Below are 16,211 nucleotides of genomic sequence, written 5' to 3' on the forward strand. Positions count from 1 at the left end.
ACTATTTGAATGGCACTCACTATCCTCTTAGGCTGCACAAAGATACAGTTAACAGCGATGAAAAGAAAGGTGGGGGTGGGGAAGAACAAGCACAAAACCATCAGTCTGAACATCTTCAGGTTTCTACATTGTATGACAAGTTAAAACTTGTTTTCATGGCACCTTACTTTTTTCTCCATTACTATATGTATTTTAAAAGCAAGACCGCCTACCACATTCTCTATGTAAAAAAAGAAAAATCTAAACTCCTCAGTCCCGCATTCTCATTCTCTCACAGCCATGTCTTATACTTTGTCTTCAATATAATTTCCTAATACTTATCATGTCCACCAACAGACTGATCTACTCAGTACTTCCTTAAAAATCATCAATCCCTGCCCTGGACACCATCCCAATGCTGTTTCCTAAGGGCTTCTTTTCCTTTCCTTCAAGTTCCAGCTTAAAACCCTTCTGTTTATAAACTTATACACTGTCCCAAAGTTCTGTCAGTGCTGCCCAACAGGCATTATAATGAAAGCCATATGCAATCTTACATTTTCTAGTAGCCGTATTAAAAATGTAAGATAAACAGGTGAAATTACCATGTAATCAAAATAAAATTATTATGAATATTTTACATTCTTTTTTCACACTAAGTCTTTGAAACCCAGTGTGTATTTTACCTTTACGGCACATGTGAGTTTGGACTAGCCACCCCGTAAGTGTGGCTGATGATGACCATACTGGATAGTGCAGGTCTAGGTACTCAGGGGCTGCTCCTTTCTCTGAACCCTCACTCCAGCATACTAGTGGTTTCCAGCTTTTGTTTGGCACTTACCACAAGTAATTTCATAAGATTTATCTGTCTTCCCCACAACACAGTTAAGGTCATCCAGCTTTTCAGACTCCACTCCTGAACACCTATCCGCCAAAATGTCTGGTGTTACGGAAAATTCAATTTATCCCTCTGATTAGATATTTCACAATTCAGGGTGTTTACACAAAGTACAAAAAATTTGACAGAACTCCTATATTAGATAACATTCCATTTTATTTAATTGTAGTTTCACTCCCTCTAGCGATAGTCAGTACTTAATGAAATAAATTTTAATTGTTAAACTATATGCTAAGACTTTTTTCAAAGTATAAAATAATTTATTACAGCTTATATAGGTTGGCATTATTTTACAGTGAATTCTTTTCTCTCAACAATTATGAATCTAAATATTAACTTAGTGTGAAGGAAAACAATTTTAATTAGAACAGTTTCTCTAAATAAAATCTCTTTTGAATTTATATTTGTCTTAAAAGGAAGTATTAATGTTACAGACATATGGTTCTGAAAAAAACATATTCAATGATGCCACTACTGTTTTCTGCACACAATAGAACAAAAGCTGCTGCTGCTGCTGCTTCTGCTGCTGCTAAGTTACTTCATTCGTGTCGGACTCTGTGCGACCCCATAGACGGCAGCCCACCAGGCTCCCCCGTTCCTGGGATTCTCCAGGCAAGAACATTGGAGTGGGTTGCCATTTCCTTCTCCATACGCTAAGACTTTTGAACAAGGGAGTGCATTGTAAAACACAAGAAGATAAATCAACTGGATCCACAATTCAGTTTTTTGGCATCAGAAAAGTTAATAAATCTAAGTTTTGGTAACCTATGTGCAAACTGTATTTGCCCTATCTTTCTCAAAGGGTCACGAAAGCTGCATGATTTTTAAAAATTAACTGTACCAACAGAAACGAATTTATTAACCTCAGGCAGCAGTTTTAATGCCTTACCCATTCCCCAGGTGCAGCCCATTTCATCGTCCTGACTATTAGTATTTCTCTTTCTTTCAGCGGTATCCATTTCCACTTCTTCATCTGAGTCTTCTCCCAGCATCTTCTTTTCCAACATCATTTGTTGCTGCTTGCGCAATTCCTTCAGTTGCGTTACTGTCAACTCGGATTCTGCCTCTCGATCCTCCTCTGGTCCCTGATGAATCAAGCGAAAGAATTCTTTTAGAGTTTAGGATGGCTAAAGTCACTTTCAGAAACAAGGCAATGCGTCCAGACGTCTGGAGATGAGGACCCAGATTCCCGCACTTTCATAAAGGACAATCTCCTTTCTCAGGAAAAACAAGAAGCTCAGGAACGCAGCCGGGTGATTTCAGTTGTAGGGTTTTTTTCAATTCTAGAGATTTCAATTCTAGGGTTTTCTACTTACCTGAAGAAGAAAGAGCCGGGTGCTGCCTCCAAACCGAAGAACATGTCCGACGTGGACCCGACAATAGGTGCGGGGTGGGATGCGGGTTTTGTTAAGGAAAGTGCCGTGGGTGCTTCCCAAATCGTAGAGATAGAAGCCAGGCCCGTGGCCGTCGCTTTCTGCATCGAGGCCGGACACCCTGTGCTGCAGCACGGCGTGGTAGCGAGACACCGAAGGATGCTCCAGGCACACGTCACAGCTAGGCAGCCTCCCGAAAAGGCAGCAACTCAGTCCTTTCAAGTTCCGGGTGCCCAGGATGGTGCCTCCTTTTAGTGTCTCGAGGCTGTAGGGGGCCGTGGTGGGGCCGCCCCACGGCGGCTCTCGGTAAGGGGGCGCCCGGGCCGGGCCGCCAGGGGAAGGAGCCGCCGTGTGGGGCCGAGGCTGCTCCTCCGCTGGAACGCTAGTCTCCCCGCTGTCCGGCAGGGCCGGCGGGACATCAGGCTCCCCGGAATCAGAGTCCGGCAGCGCCGTGGGCCTTTCCTTCACCTCCTCCGGGTTTGGAGGATTGTTGGCCGGGGCCTTACTCTGCGCCGCCGAGGGCACCGGCAGGGCTGGCTTCTTGAAGTCGTCATTGAGTTCCGGCGAAGCCAGCTGCTCGGACTGAGAGGGACTATCAGCCATCCTCAATCGGGAGCAGCCTCAAAATCTGTCCCTGGGAAACCTCACCCTCCTCGGGTCTCTACATTCCTCTCCACGTCTCTCTCTCTCTCTCTCTCTCTCTCTCTCTCCAGCCCCCCAGCCGCTTCTCTAGCAGCGATAGTGGAGTTGATCCTTTACGACCCAGAGCTTTATAAAGAAGCGAGTTATCCCTGGAAGTTGTAGTAAGAGGAAAACAGAAAAAGGCGGTCCGGGTACTGTCAGAATGGGGACATCTTTAGAGGTTGCAACCAGGTCGTAATGACTTCCTGCAGCAGAACCTGATTGAGAAGAAGCGCTTCCGGCAGCCTTGAACCGCCGGTTAACACACCAGCCTTCCGGACCTGATACGAACCTTATCTCAGGCCTCTTGGAGCCGATGAGCCGCCAAGTCCAATACCTGCGAAGTGGCAGTCTATAGTGGAGCCTCCTTGCCTCTGTCCGGGTCCAGATCTCCCTGTGTCTGGGCTGCCCCAGCATTAAACGACCCCAGGACACTGACTGGCGCCCGAGTCTGCTGATGGTGAGAGAGGAGCCCTGGTAGGGATGTGGGCACTGCTTGTGCTTGATGCCTGTCCTTCGTGCTCCTTTGGGTCAATTTAGGGGAGAGGGCGATTTTTGTTGTCAGTTGGTTCATTCATGTATTCGTTCGTTCTTTTATTCTTTCAAAACCAATTGAGGCAGCATAGTGTAGTTGTTAAGAGTGCAGACCCTGGAGCCTGACCATCTCCATCTTCCCTCTCAGCTGTTTCTGATATTAGGCAAGACAGAAGGTCTCAGCTTCCGTGTCTGAAGTGTGGGGTAATAATAGTATCTACTTTTTTTAAAAAAATGATATCTACTTATAGAAAGGTTGGAAGAATTGAATTAACAGTAGAGGCAAAGCCTGGCATGTATAGTAGGCACTCAAATCTTAGACTCCAAGATCACAGCTGTGAGAGACAGATGGAAGAATAAAATTGAAACAAGTACTAGTTTAAATACAGGGATAAATGCTGTGATGGAGACATACGAAGTGCTGTGAGACGTTTTAACAATGGGAGATGTGTTGGGGAGGTGATAGAAGGTGGTGACTTAAATCATACTTAAGGATGAACACAAGTTTGCCAGGGATGTGGCGGGTAGCAAGGCATTGCCTGCAGAGACCACGTCATTAAGCTGCGGAAATGTATGGCATTTGCAACCAGAGAATTCTGATACTGTTGAAACTAAGGTGGCCACTTTCTTGAGGAAGTTCCTCCTTTGTGTTTTCTCGCTGAACTTGGTCTGTGTCTCTAGAACAGCACTGACCACACACTTTAATGTTGAAACATTCTTTTCATGTTTTTCTCCCTCACCTCAGGGTAAGAACCTTGAATTAGTCTTTATCTCCTCACATGACACTTGGCATTTGATAAATATTTATTGAATTTGAAGAGACATATGGGCAATGAATCTGGAAAGGTGAGTTGAAGCTGGACTGTAACTGGTGTTAAATGGAAAAATCAAAAAATTTTGACTGACGTTTTTCCAGTAGGCAATGGGAAGTCATTAGGTCTAAGTCTAAAATATTAAGTCTAGCCTCACTATAGAGACTTCCCTGGTAGCTCAGCTGTGGTAAAGAATCTGTCTGCAGTGCAGGAGACAAGGGTTCAATTCCTAGGTTGGGAAGATCCCCTGGCCAAGGGGATAGGGTACTCCAGTATTCTTGGGCTTCCCTGGTGACTCAGTTGGTAAAGAATTTGCCTGCAATGCGGGAGATCTGGGTTCGATCCCTGGGTTGGGAAGAGCCGGTGGAGGAGGGCATGGCAACCCACTCCAGTATTCTTGCCTGGAGAATCCCAAGGACAGAGGAGCCTGGCAGGCTGCAGTCCATGGGGTCACAAAGAATTGGACACGACTGAGCATTTAAGCACAGCACAGCATCACTGTAGGGAGTAGATTTGATACAAGGAAAGACTAAAGGAAGGGATATTATTTAAGAGAGAGCAGATATCTGAGATTCTCCCCTATGAGTGTCAGAAGTTGAATGCATAAGACTGTTTAGGATAGTGGTTCATGAATTTTCCCACCAGGGTTAGTTAGAGGTTCCCATGCTTGGCATATATGCATGCTAAGTCACTTCAGTGGTGTCTGACTCTTTGCGACCCTTTGGATGGTAGTCCCTCAGGCTCTTCTGTCCATGGGACTCTCCAGGCAAGAATACTGGAGTGGGTTGCCATTTCCTTCTCCAGGGGATCTTCCTGACCCAGGAATTGAGCCCATGTCTCTTACTCCTGCATTGGCAGGCAGGTTCTTTATCACTAGTCCACCTGGGAAGCATTCACAGATTGATAACCACCTCAGGAGTGCCCTGGCAGTCCAGTGGTTAGGGCTTGGCACTAATATCCCACAGGCTGCATGGCATGGCAAAAGAAGAAAAAGAAGAAGAAGAACCTTTTCCTATCTTTAACTCTACTCCTTTTTCTCCTGCAGATCTAGGAGAGATGTGTCAAGATACTCTGAGAAATATTCCAGGTCTCATCTAAGTGTCTTGCCTTGCAAATCATTCAGGATTGGTAATAAGTTAGTGGGGTGAGTTGGAAAATATGGACACTATAACCTTATATACTCTTGCAGCTATTAGTCTACTAAAGACCCAGACTCTACCTTGTGGTTCAGTCCAGTAGGAATTGTCACAGTGTATGACTGTGATATTAACAGTTATATTTCTCTTAATTTCTTCAGGAAGAACGTCCTTGGTCCAACAGTGTTGCTGACACTGACTTTTTCTAAGTGGTCTTGAACTGCCTAGTTTTTATGTCAATACCTGGCTAGACCTCGTATTCTTCACTACAGAAGCCCTTAACCTGCAGTTGCTAGAGATTTTAAAACACTGCCTTTAGGATACCATCCACATTTAACTTGGGAGCTCTTCCTTTGTAATTCCAAAATGTTGAGATACTGGGGAGAGATACCAATCTCATCAAGCCAGACCAACAGAAGTTCTTTTGACTTGCTCCCTCGGGAGTTCCGACTGGTAGAAGTCCATGACCCGCCTCTGCACCAACCCTCAGCCAACAAGCCCAAGCCCCCCACTATGCTGGACATCCCCTCAGAGCCCTGCAGCCTCACCATCCACACCATTCAGCTGATCCAGCACAACCGACGTCTGCGTAACCTCATTGCCACAGCACAGGCCCAGAATCAGCAACAGACAGAAGGTGTAAAGACTGAAGAGAGTGAACCTCTTCCTTCCTGCCCTGGGTCACCTCCTCTTCCTGATGATCTCCTTCCTTTAGATTGTAAGAATCCCAATGCACCATTCCAGGTCCGGCACAGTGACCCAGAGAGTGACTTTTATCGGTAAGGCAAGGCTTTGCTCTATGTTACTTTTCTCAAAAAATCTTCCCAACAGCCCTGTTAAGCATGTCACCACATTTCCAGGAGACTGAAGATGAGAGTAAATGACTGGGCCAGAGTTGCTCAGGTAATTAGTGGAAAGTCTAAGAGTTGAACCATGTTCTTCCAATTCCAGAGTCTGTATTTTTTTATTTTCTGATGCAACAAATATTTATTGAGTCCCTAATATATGCCAAGCACTTTACCAGGAGCAAAGTACTACACTGGTTTGTAAAATAGGCCGTGGTCTCATAGTCCTCCAAATCTAGTTTTTCTTGTTAATTAAAAGACATACTGTGGGTTTAGCTGATTGTCCTCAAGATGAGGTTTATGGACTTATTCTCTTACTATTAGGAATCCACGAGTTCTATACAAGAATTTTTTAATGGTGTATTTTCATTTTGATAACACAATTCAAGAAATAATAGTATAACAATGTTCCTGATCCTTGCTGCTCAAAATCATAACAATGTTCCTGATCCTTGCTGCTCAAAATCTGATCTGAGATCAGCAACATCAACACCACCTGGGAGGTTGTTAGAAATGCAGAGTCTCAGACTCACCCAGACCTCCTGAGTCAGAATTTGCATTTTAACAAGATCTCCAGAGATTCATACATAATTTCAATTGAGAAGGCCTGCTCCAGATCCGCCGAGTGATTGCCTTAAAAGCTAGTGCTACTCCTGGATTTCAGTATGAAGGTTTGCATTTGATGCCAAATAAGTACTTTTTTCTTTTCATTTTGAAATTCGTCAGACCTACAGAGAAGTTTAAATAATAGAATGACAAAAACCCAAATACCCTTCACCTGAATGCAACAATTGTTATTATTTTACTACATTTACTTTCTATCACATATGTATAAGTGTGTATACACACATTTACTCACAAATATACAAACATTTATGTATACATATACACATACAGTTTTTTTTTGCCAAATCTTTTAGAGTTGTAGATATCACAGTATTTCACCCCTAAATTCTTCACCTTAGCCTAAAAATAAATTTTCTACATAATCCCAATAACCAGTATCACATCAAAGTGAACACAACTTAAGTACTATCATTTAATACATCTGTATTCAGATTTTTCCAGTTGTCCCAGAAATATCTTTTATTAGGTATGTTTTTCCCTAGTCTTGGACCTAATACAGACCATGTATTCCATTTCATTGTTATACCTCTTTAGTGTCTTTTTTTTTTGAGGTATAGTTGATTTACAATATTAGTTTCAGGTGTACAACACTAATTCAATATTTCTACAGATTATACTCCTTTTAAAGTTATTATAAAATATTGGGTATATTTCCTGTGCTATATCCTTGTAGCTTATTTATTTTATACATAGTAGTTTGTACCTTTTAATCTACCCCATCTTGCCCCATCCTTCCTTCTCCTCACTGTTAACCACTAGTGTGTTCTCAATATCTGTGAGTCTACTTATTTTTTGTTGTGTTCACTAGTTTGTTTTAGATTCTATGTGTAAATGATATCATACAGTATTTGTTTTTCTCTGCCTCTTTAGTGTCTTTTAAGCTAGAATAACTTCCCCCTTTTATAATACATGATATTAATCTTTTTTAAGAGTTCAGGTCATTTGTCTGTTCCAAATAAGACTGGATTTGCTGATTATTTTCTCAAGATAAGATTCAGATTAAATGTTTGGTAAAAATGCTTCATAACTAATTGTGTTGTGCATCACTTATTGCATCTGCTTGTTGATGATGATAGTTGCTACTATTTTAATTGTCCCAAACTAATGAAAAAAGAAGAAAAATAGACTTATTATGTAAGGTTTGCAGTTGGGCCATATTAAGGTGAGATGATGTCATGGTGCGTTGTCTAATTGGAAGTTTTGAAGATATTGGAATAGTGAAAAAGGGATGAGAAATGCATCATTACATGCTTGGCACATATTGGTATAGATGTGCCCAGCTTCAGAACACTTACTCTGTAGCAATCAGTACCAACTTTACATTTTGAGAGCAACTTAGCTTTAACAAAATAATACTGTCCCTCATATTAAATTGATGCTGTTATTTAGAATTTGTAGTTTTGTGTCAGTTTTCTAATTTTAATTAGGAAGATTCTGTGACCATCAGAGCTTTACACATAGTTTACTTTATATGTATTTAAGAGACTGTAACAAAAATAATTTGCATCAGTTATGGGGCTGCAGGAAGAATTATTTTCCTTTGAAATGGGTCCACGTATTAAGTAAAACAGAATTGATTTAGCTCTGTTTATTAGGCACATCTGAAGTCTTTAGCTTTTTATCCAGAGAGACTGGCCATGGGAAATGATGATATAAACAGTAAATGAAAAATTACTTGACAGTTGCTTTTCTTATTTTCCAGTTATTAGGTGAATTGCAGTAGTTGCTAATGAGCAGATCATAGCAGCATGGGTGAATAGTTCCTCAGGCACTCTGTACAGCAAGCACGGGGTGACAAATGCAAAGTGTGGACAGGGAAGAGTCATCTTCTGTACCCTATTTTATTTTTATTTATTTACTTCCTTTGTCAGGGGAAGGCAGAAGATAGGAAATTTCAGGAGACCAGGTAAATTACTAGGAGCTCATTAAAAGTTACTTTTAGGAAATCAGACAGCTTTTGAAGTTTTTTTGTTTTGTTTTAGAAAGATAGGATTTTTGCCACAATGATTAGGTGGAAAACAGAGTATTGTGAAGAACACAGGATCTAGAGTCAGAAGCTCTGTTACTTTATATTTGGCAAACCACCCCCTCTGAACTTCAATTTCTTCACCTGCCAAATAGGAATAATAATAGGGACCCCTACAAATTTCACAGCATAAAGTAGGATAAAAATGCTTTGTAAGCGATTGTTATTCAGTCTGTCAGTCATGTCTGACTTTGCGACCCATGCTACAGTAAGCCATGCTTCCCTGTCCTTCACTATCTCCCGGAGTTTGCTCAAACTTATGTCCATTGAGTCGGTAATGCCATCCAACCATCTCATCCTCTGTCACTTGTAAGCAATATATGTTTGTTTTTTTTTTGCAATATATGTTTTAAACTGCTTTTATAAAATTGAATTGCTTTCCTATTTTACAAACGGTTTGTTGTAGTTAAATTCTAGAGGTCCATATATTGCCCAGCATGTGAAGAACCTATACTATGCTGAAAATGTGCACCATTGAGCTATGCTCTTAAAATTAATCAAATCCTAAAAGTGATCAAAATCAGCAGTTGATACAAGAAGATGGGAACTTACTTTTCAGTAGATACCCTTTTATACTGTTTACTATAAACACATATAACCTATGCAAGCTTTATGTAATTGGAACCACTCAGGGATATGACTGTGGGTTGTTGAGACATGCCCTGAAATGGCAGCAAGGTAAAACTAGGCTATGTAACCTGCCTAAAATTCTCCTGGAAAACTGAGCCAGGTGTTTAATTAGGATTGTAAACCACCTAGGAAGACAGGACAGGTCACCCCTTTGCAAGAGAACCAATGACACTCATCATGTCTCCACTTTCAGGGGGAAAGGGGAGCCTGTGACTGAACTCAGCTGGCACTCCTGTCGACAGCTCCTCTACCAGGCAGTGGCCACAATCCTGGCCCACGCGGGCTTTGAGTGTGCTAATGAGAGCGTCCTGGAGACCCTGACTGATGTGGCACACGAGTACTGCCTGAAGTTCACCAAGCTGCTGCGCTTTGCTGTGGATCAGGAAGCCCGGCTGGGGCAGACTCCCTTCCCCGACGTGATGGAGCAGGTGTTCCATGAAGTGGGCATCGGCAGCGTGCTCTCCCTCCAGAAATTCTGGCAGCACCGCATCAAGGACTATCACAGTTACATGCTGCAGGTGAGAGGATCCTGAGGAGGGATGCACAAGGATGTGTGATCTGGGGATGTTCAGGCGGGATCCCTAACACTTGCCCTAGGGTGCAGAGAGCGGGTCCTGGAAGAGAGTGAGCTTACCTTGGCTTTCCTCTTGGACCCGGCTATGACCCACACTGACCTGACCAGACCCAGGGTTCTTCTTCAGGCAGTGAAATTATAGCATGTGGCTAGCCTGCTTTTATTCAACACATATTTGTGGAGTGCCTATTGTGGAATTCAGCAGTTGAATAGGACAAGTTTCTTGAGCTTGCATTCTTGTTGAGAGAGAGACAAAAGCAGGTAAACAATGATCAGAATCATTTCAGATGGCATTAAGTGTTATGAACCAGGAGCAAAACAGTGAGATGACACTGCCCTCAAAGGTAGAGTGTGGTGGGGGAGACACCGTTTTTTGTTAAAACCAGAACTATCTAATCTCTCCCTCCCTTGTGGCCTTAAGCATTTTGTTTACTGTTTTGGTTTCCCCAAATCTGAAATATAAGGAATTGATAACACCCAATCAGCTTTGCTAAGTGATCCAGATGTCCTACAGTGCTCATTAGCCACCCGTTGTATTTATGTCAAATGTTAGTTTTTATAGCCAAAAATGTCACCTTTCGTCCCAGTTCTGATATAATACATCTAAATATTTTACCTTTATGTACCTTTTAATTAATCACATACACGTTCTCTGCCAAACAAATTTTCTTTACATGTCCCTGTCATTTATAAACTTCAACTCAAATTCCTCCCATTAGCAGTGATGCTTTATTTGTATTCATATTCTGTTTCCATTGGATGCCACAAGCTGACTATCCAATTTAATATTCCTTTGGAAAATTGACTCTTGGTTGCCAACAGATTAGTAAGCAGCTCTCTGAAGAGTATGAGAGGATCGTCAATCCTGAGAAGGCCACAGAGGACACGAAGCCTGTCAAGATCAAGGAGGAACCTGTGAGCGACATCACCTTTCCTGTCAGTGAAGAACTGGAGGCCGACCTTGCTTCTGGAGACCAGTCGCTGCCCATGGGAGTCCTCGGGGCTCAGAGCGAGCGCTTCCCATCTAACCTGGAGGTCGAGGCTTCACCACAGGCTTCAAGTAAGAGAGAACAACCTACCCATCTTGATTCTGAGAGATGTGCCAGCCTCAGTACTTCTTGCATTTTAGACTCAAAGTCTGGAGATAGAAGAGCAAAAGTAGGGATGGGCAGGGGAATGGAAAGTCTAAAAAGAAATATAGCTTCACTGATCTGGAGATACCAACATTCTCTTCCTAATTGGTGAAGAGGGAACTAGCACAGCTTTACAGATATTCTTTGAAATTATTCCTAGTTAGGATGTAGATGCAATGTTACTCTCTTCAGTTTAGTCACTCAGTTGTGTCCAACTCTCTGCACCTCATGGACTGCAGCACGCCAGGCTTCCCTGTATCACCAACTCCCGGAGGTTGCTTAGACTCACGTCCATTGAGTCAGTGAGGCCATCCAACCATCTCATCCTCTGTCAGCCCCTTCTCCTCCTGCCTTCGATCTTTTGCAGCATCAGGGTCTTTTCCAGTGAGTCCATTCTTCACATCAGGTGGCCAAAGTATTGGAGTTTCAGCTTCAGCATCAGTCCTTCCAGTGAATATTCAGGACTGATTTCTTTTAGGATGGACTGGTTGGATCTCCTTGCAGTCCAAGGGACTCTCAAGAGCCTTCTCCAGTACCACAGTTCAAAAGCATCAATTCTTCAGCACTCAGCTTTCTTTATAGTCCAACTCTCACATCCATACATGACTACTGGAAAAACCATAGCTTTGACTAGATGGACCTTTGTCAGCAAAGTAATGTCTCTGCTTTTTAATATGCTGTCTAGGTTGGTCATAACTTTCCTTCCAAGGAGCAAGTGTCTTTTAATTTCATGACTGCAGTCACCATCTGCAGTGATTTTGGGGCCCAAAAAAATAAAGTCAGCCACTATTTCCACTGTTTCCCCATCTATTTGCCATGAAGTGATGGGACCAGATGCCATGATCTTAGTTTTCTGAATGTTGAGTTTTAAGCCAACTTTTTCACTGTGTTTCACTTTCATCAAGAGGCTGTTTAGTTCTTCTTCGCTTTCTGCCATAAGGGTGGTGTCATCTGTGTATTTGAGGTAATTGATATTTCTCCTGGCAGTCTTGATTCCAGCTTGTGCTTCCTCCAGCCCAGCATTTCTCATGATATACTCTGCATGTAAGTTAAATAAGCAGGGTGACAGTATACAACCCTGACATACTCCTTTCCCAATTTGGAACCAGTCTGTTGTTCTATGTTCAGTTCTAACTGTTGCTTCCTGACTGGCATACAGATTTCTCAGGAGACAGGTCAGGTAATCTGGTATTCCCATCTCTAAGAATTTTCCACAGTTTGTTGTGATCCACACAGTCAAAGGCTTTGGTGTAGTCAATAAAGCAGAAGTAGATGTTTTTCTAGAACTCTCTTGTTTTTTCAGTGATCCAATGAATGTTGGCAGTTTGATCTCTGGTTCCTTTGTCTTTTCTAAATCTAGCTTGAACATCTGGAAGTTCATGGTTCACGTACTGTTGAAGCCTGGCTTGGAGATTTTTGAGCATTACTTTGCTAGCATGTAAGATAAGTGCAATTGTGCAGCAGTTTGAACATTCTTTGGCATTGCCTTTCTTTGGGATTGGGATGAAAACTGACCTTTTCCAGTCTTGTGGCTACTGCTGAGTTTCCCAAATTTGCTGTTACTCTCTTGATGACAGTTAATTCAGCCGACCCAGCTAGGTGGACAGATGGCCTCCTGTTCTCTGTATTCTGGTCTTTCCCAATGTTTGTGCTGGGTTAATTAAGGCAACTTCCAGACAGGTGGAATAATGTTAATTGCTCAAGGATGTTTGAATAGTTGGGGTTCCTTGGCCACAGTAGTACCAACAAGTTGAACCTGAAAGGATTAAAATAGGGCAACTCAATTATAGGCAGCTGGCTGCTTCTTCCAGATAGACTCTGATTCCCTTCAGAACCAGATGGCTCAATGATCCCTAAGTCAAAAAGGCTGCAAATAACTCTAGAGGCTTAGTTCTTTACAATATATTTATTTATTTATTGGCTGCACCACACAGCATGTGGGATTTTAGTTCCCCGATCAGGAGCAAACCTGAGCCCCCTGCAGTGGAAGTCTTAACCACTGGACTTCTAGGGAAGTCCCAGTTCTTTAGAAATATAAATTATGTCATCAGTGAACTAATGATGCAAACAGCCAGTCCTCCAGTGTGGTCTAAACAGAATTAGGGCACATTTTCAAAGTACTGGGCAGAGAGCCTTTCACTATGGAAGACGTAATAACCACAGAACAGCTTTGCTAGAAGACACAGAGGCAGGAGAGCCAGAAAGAAATTCTTTCAGATATCGGGGTCATGTCTCTTTTCAGCAGTCTGGGAACTGCTGCCACCGTTTTGTAGTGATCACTAACTTCATAATGTGAGAGAGAACCAGGGAGCCAAACACAAGGCAGAAAAACAAGACAGCCCCAATAAAAGGACAGGCAAATGTAACACCGCCCAGGAACCCATGGTTGTGCCTGCCTTTGAACCGTGACTATTTCTACCAGCATAGCTTTACTTTCCCTGGTTTAGGGGAAATGGAGATGGATGAGGTGAGGTAAAGGAAGGGGAGGAAGTGGAAAAGAAGATATTTTAAGTTGGTAACTTTTTGAGCATAGAATAACCACCATATTCTCTAGGCAAGTAGAGAATCAGAATGGAAAACTGAGTTCAAAGGCCATCAGCCAGCCCTGGGTGATGTATGCCACCTGCTTTGTTCCAGCCTTTCTTGCTGCTAGTTAGTTCTGTGTTCTTTTCCATCCCCAGGTACAGAGGTAAATGCTTCCCCTTTTTGGAACTTGGCCCACGTGAAAATGGAGCCTCAAGAAAGTGAAGAAGGCAACGTCTCTGGGCATGGCGTGCTGGGCAGCGATGTGTTTGAGGAGCCGATGTCAGGCATGAGTGAAGCTGGGATCCCCCAAAGCCCTGATGACTCAGACAGCAGCTATGGCTCCCACTCCACTGACAGCCTCATGGGCTCCTCCCCTGTTTTCAACCAACGCTGCAAAAAGAGGATGAGGAAAATATAAAAGGCAAAGAGGGAGACCTCTCCAGACTTAGAAGACCTAACAGAAACTCTGGTGAATTCTTATTTGTTTCCACAAATAGTGATTGAACTCTTAAACACAATGGGTTTTCCTGATATCAGTGGAGCTGGATTTAACCAAATAAGTTTACTTTTACCTTTTGCATCCAGTTTTTGTTGTTTTCCACAACCAAGCCACCTTTCACAGATATCATACTGGGATGGTGATCCAGAGACCAAAACAGTGTCCCTGACTTGTCTTTACCATGTGTCAAGTGACTTAGCTTCTCTCAAGCTGTTTCTCTTGCACAACTAAGAATCACATTGGGTCTGGCCTACACTGCAGGGATATTATGAAGATGAAGATGTTATTAAGCTTCACAGCTGTGCTTGAACAGACTCACATATATGCTGGTATCAGATGTCAATTTTTTTCTTTTAACTTGCTTCATTTTTGGTTCAAGTCATTGGGAATTCAATGGAAATAACTCAACATTGCACAGCTTATCTATCAGTAGTCTTTTTTTTGAACTGTTTCTGCTACCCACAGAATCTCCTATGAAATCAGAGCAGTCTATGAACAGCATTTTTGCTTATCCAAATAGCCCTCTCCTATCTCAACCATATATTTTTCTTCTTCCGTCTCTAGACTTAGTCCAGGTATTCCAGTCCTCTTTATTTCCAGTCAGATTTTTAACATTGGGTTGGCCAAAAAAGTTCATTCAGGCTTTTCCATATTCTATACAAAAACCCAAACAAGGGCAACCCAGTATTTTCAGCATGTACATTTTTCAGTTGCTCCTTTCATTTTCTCCTCTTTGAATGATGAAACTAACTGATGGCTCATCAGTCTGCCTGCAATGCAGGAGACCTGGATTCAATCACTGGGTCAGGAAGATCCCCTGGAGAAGGAAATGGCAACCCACTCCAGTATTTCTTGCCTGGAAAATTCCATGGACAGAGGAGACTGGCAGGCTATAGTCCATGGGGTTGCAAAGAGTTGGGACATGACTGAGGGACTAACACTTTCACTTTGTGAATGAAGCAAACAGGACCTGTCCATAGACAGACTTGTGCCTATTTCATTTGTTGCATCTGCTTGGCCATCAGAGGACAGTGGTCCATTCCTTTACCAGAATTCTACATTTGCACATTGTGCTTCTACTGGATGGGCAGCCTCTAAAAGGCTAACAGTATACACCTTTCTGCTTTACATCATGTCCTGAACAACTTGACTGCTGTTACTCATCCATCGCAGTATCTGCCCTACTTGGCATCTGATAGTGTCAATCATTATTTATTAAGTACTTGATGTAGCACTGGAATAATCAGGAGTAATTAGCAAATGTGTGCAAGTTAAGTACTGCTGAAGTTTGGTTCGGGGGTGCAGAATACAAGTCTTGTGAAATTTAGAACACTCTTAGTAGACTAGAAATCAAGGCCTATATCACTGAGTGCCTTAAATGTCTCAGGTACTGGGAATAAATATGAATGCAACAGCAACAAAATAAGGTTATGATTTAAACTGTTGCCAAAGCATTTATAAGTCTGCTAATTGGACATCCTTGGCATGTTTAAACCTTTCCTGTTCCAGGTTTAGCTTCATTTCCCCTTATTTGCTTCCTTTGTGGCTCAGCTGGTAAAGAATCTGCCTGCAATGCAGGAGACCTGGGTTCAATCCCTGGGTTGGGAGGATTCCCTGGAGAAGGGAAAGGCTACCCACTCCAGTATTCTGACCTGGAGAGCTCCATGGACTGTAGTCCATGGGGTTGCAAAGACTCAGACAGGACTGAACAACTTTCCCTTCACTTCACTTCCCCTTATTTACTGATGAAAGTACACATCTGGTGGTCAGTTTTCAGAAAGTAGCCATTTAGTATTTAGTTGGTTCACTTAGCAAACATTTATTGAGTACCCATTATATACTGGGTCCTTTGCAAAGAATACACAGATGAGTAAGACTGTCTCTGCCATTATGGAGCTTATAGCTTAGGCCAGATGATTTCCTCTTTAATGAAAAAGTATT

The 16,211-nt window shown here is 42.5% G+C and overlaps 2 protein-coding genes across 6 annotated transcripts in view; one reads left to right on the plus strand and one right to left on the minus strand.

Moving 5' to 3' along the window:
- SLC4A1AP (solute carrier family 4 member 1 adaptor protein) overlaps nt 1-2,922 on the minus strand; it is a 29,709-nt gene extending 26,787 nt beyond the window's left edge. Inside the window, exons 1-2 of the mRNA XM_020886291.2 lie at nt 2,191-2,922; nt 1,764-1,959 (exon numbers count right to left, since the gene is read on the minus strand). Coding sequence (XP_020741950.2) covers nt 1,764-1,959; nt 2,191-2,850 — 856 coding nt within the window. The 5' untranslated portion in view covers nt 2,851-2,922. The remainder of the gene's footprint in view (nt 1-1,763; nt 1,960-2,190) is intronic.
- Nucleotides 2,923-3,011: 89 nt separating this feature from the next.
- SUPT7L (SPT7 like, STAGA complex subunit gamma) lies at nt 3,012-14,692 on the plus strand. 5 transcript variants are annotated; one of them, XM_070450070.1, is made up of 6 exons: nt 3,012-3,388; nt 4,208-5,418; nt 5,572-6,189; nt 9,732-10,056; nt 10,935-11,172; nt 13,927-14,692. In XM_070450070.1, the coding sequence occupies exons 3-6, from the start codon at nt 5,777-5,779 to the stop codon at nt 14,187-14,189; spliced, it is 1,239 nt and encodes a 412-aa protein (XP_070306171.1). In that variant the 5' UTR covers nt 3,012-3,388; nt 4,208-5,418; nt 5,572-5,776; the 3' UTR covers nt 14,190-14,692. The 5 variants fall into 5 exon arrangements, with proteins under 5 accessions (XP_070306171.1, XP_070306179.1, XP_070306188.1 ...); XM_070450078.1 differs by having other exon boundaries at nt 4,208-4,308; nt 5,320-6,189; XM_070450087.1 differs by having other exon boundaries at nt 5,320-6,189.
- Nucleotides 14,693-16,211: the final 1,519 nt, after the last annotated feature.

This window comes from Odocoileus virginianus, chromosome 2 (genome assembly GCF_023699985.2).
Source record: "Odocoileus virginianus isolate 20LAN1187 ecotype Illinois chromosome 2, Ovbor_1.2, whole genome shotgun sequence".
Lineage (NCBI taxonomy): Eukaryota > Metazoa > Chordata > Mammalia > Artiodactyla > Cervidae > Odocoileus > Odocoileus virginianus.

Coding starts and splice junctions, on each gene's coding strand:
- SUPT7L (XM_070450070.1), top strand. CDS start 5,777: ATGTTGAGATACTGGGGAGAGATACCAATCTCATCAAGCCAGACCAAC. Junction 10,057..10,934: donor ATCACAGTTACATGCTGCAG/GTGAGAGGATCC, acceptor GGTTGCCAACAG/ATTAGTAAGCAGCTCTCTGA. Junction 11,173..13,926: donor GGCTTCACCACAGGCTTCAA/GTAAGAGAGAAC, acceptor TTCCATCCCCAG/GTACAGAGGTAAATGCTTCC.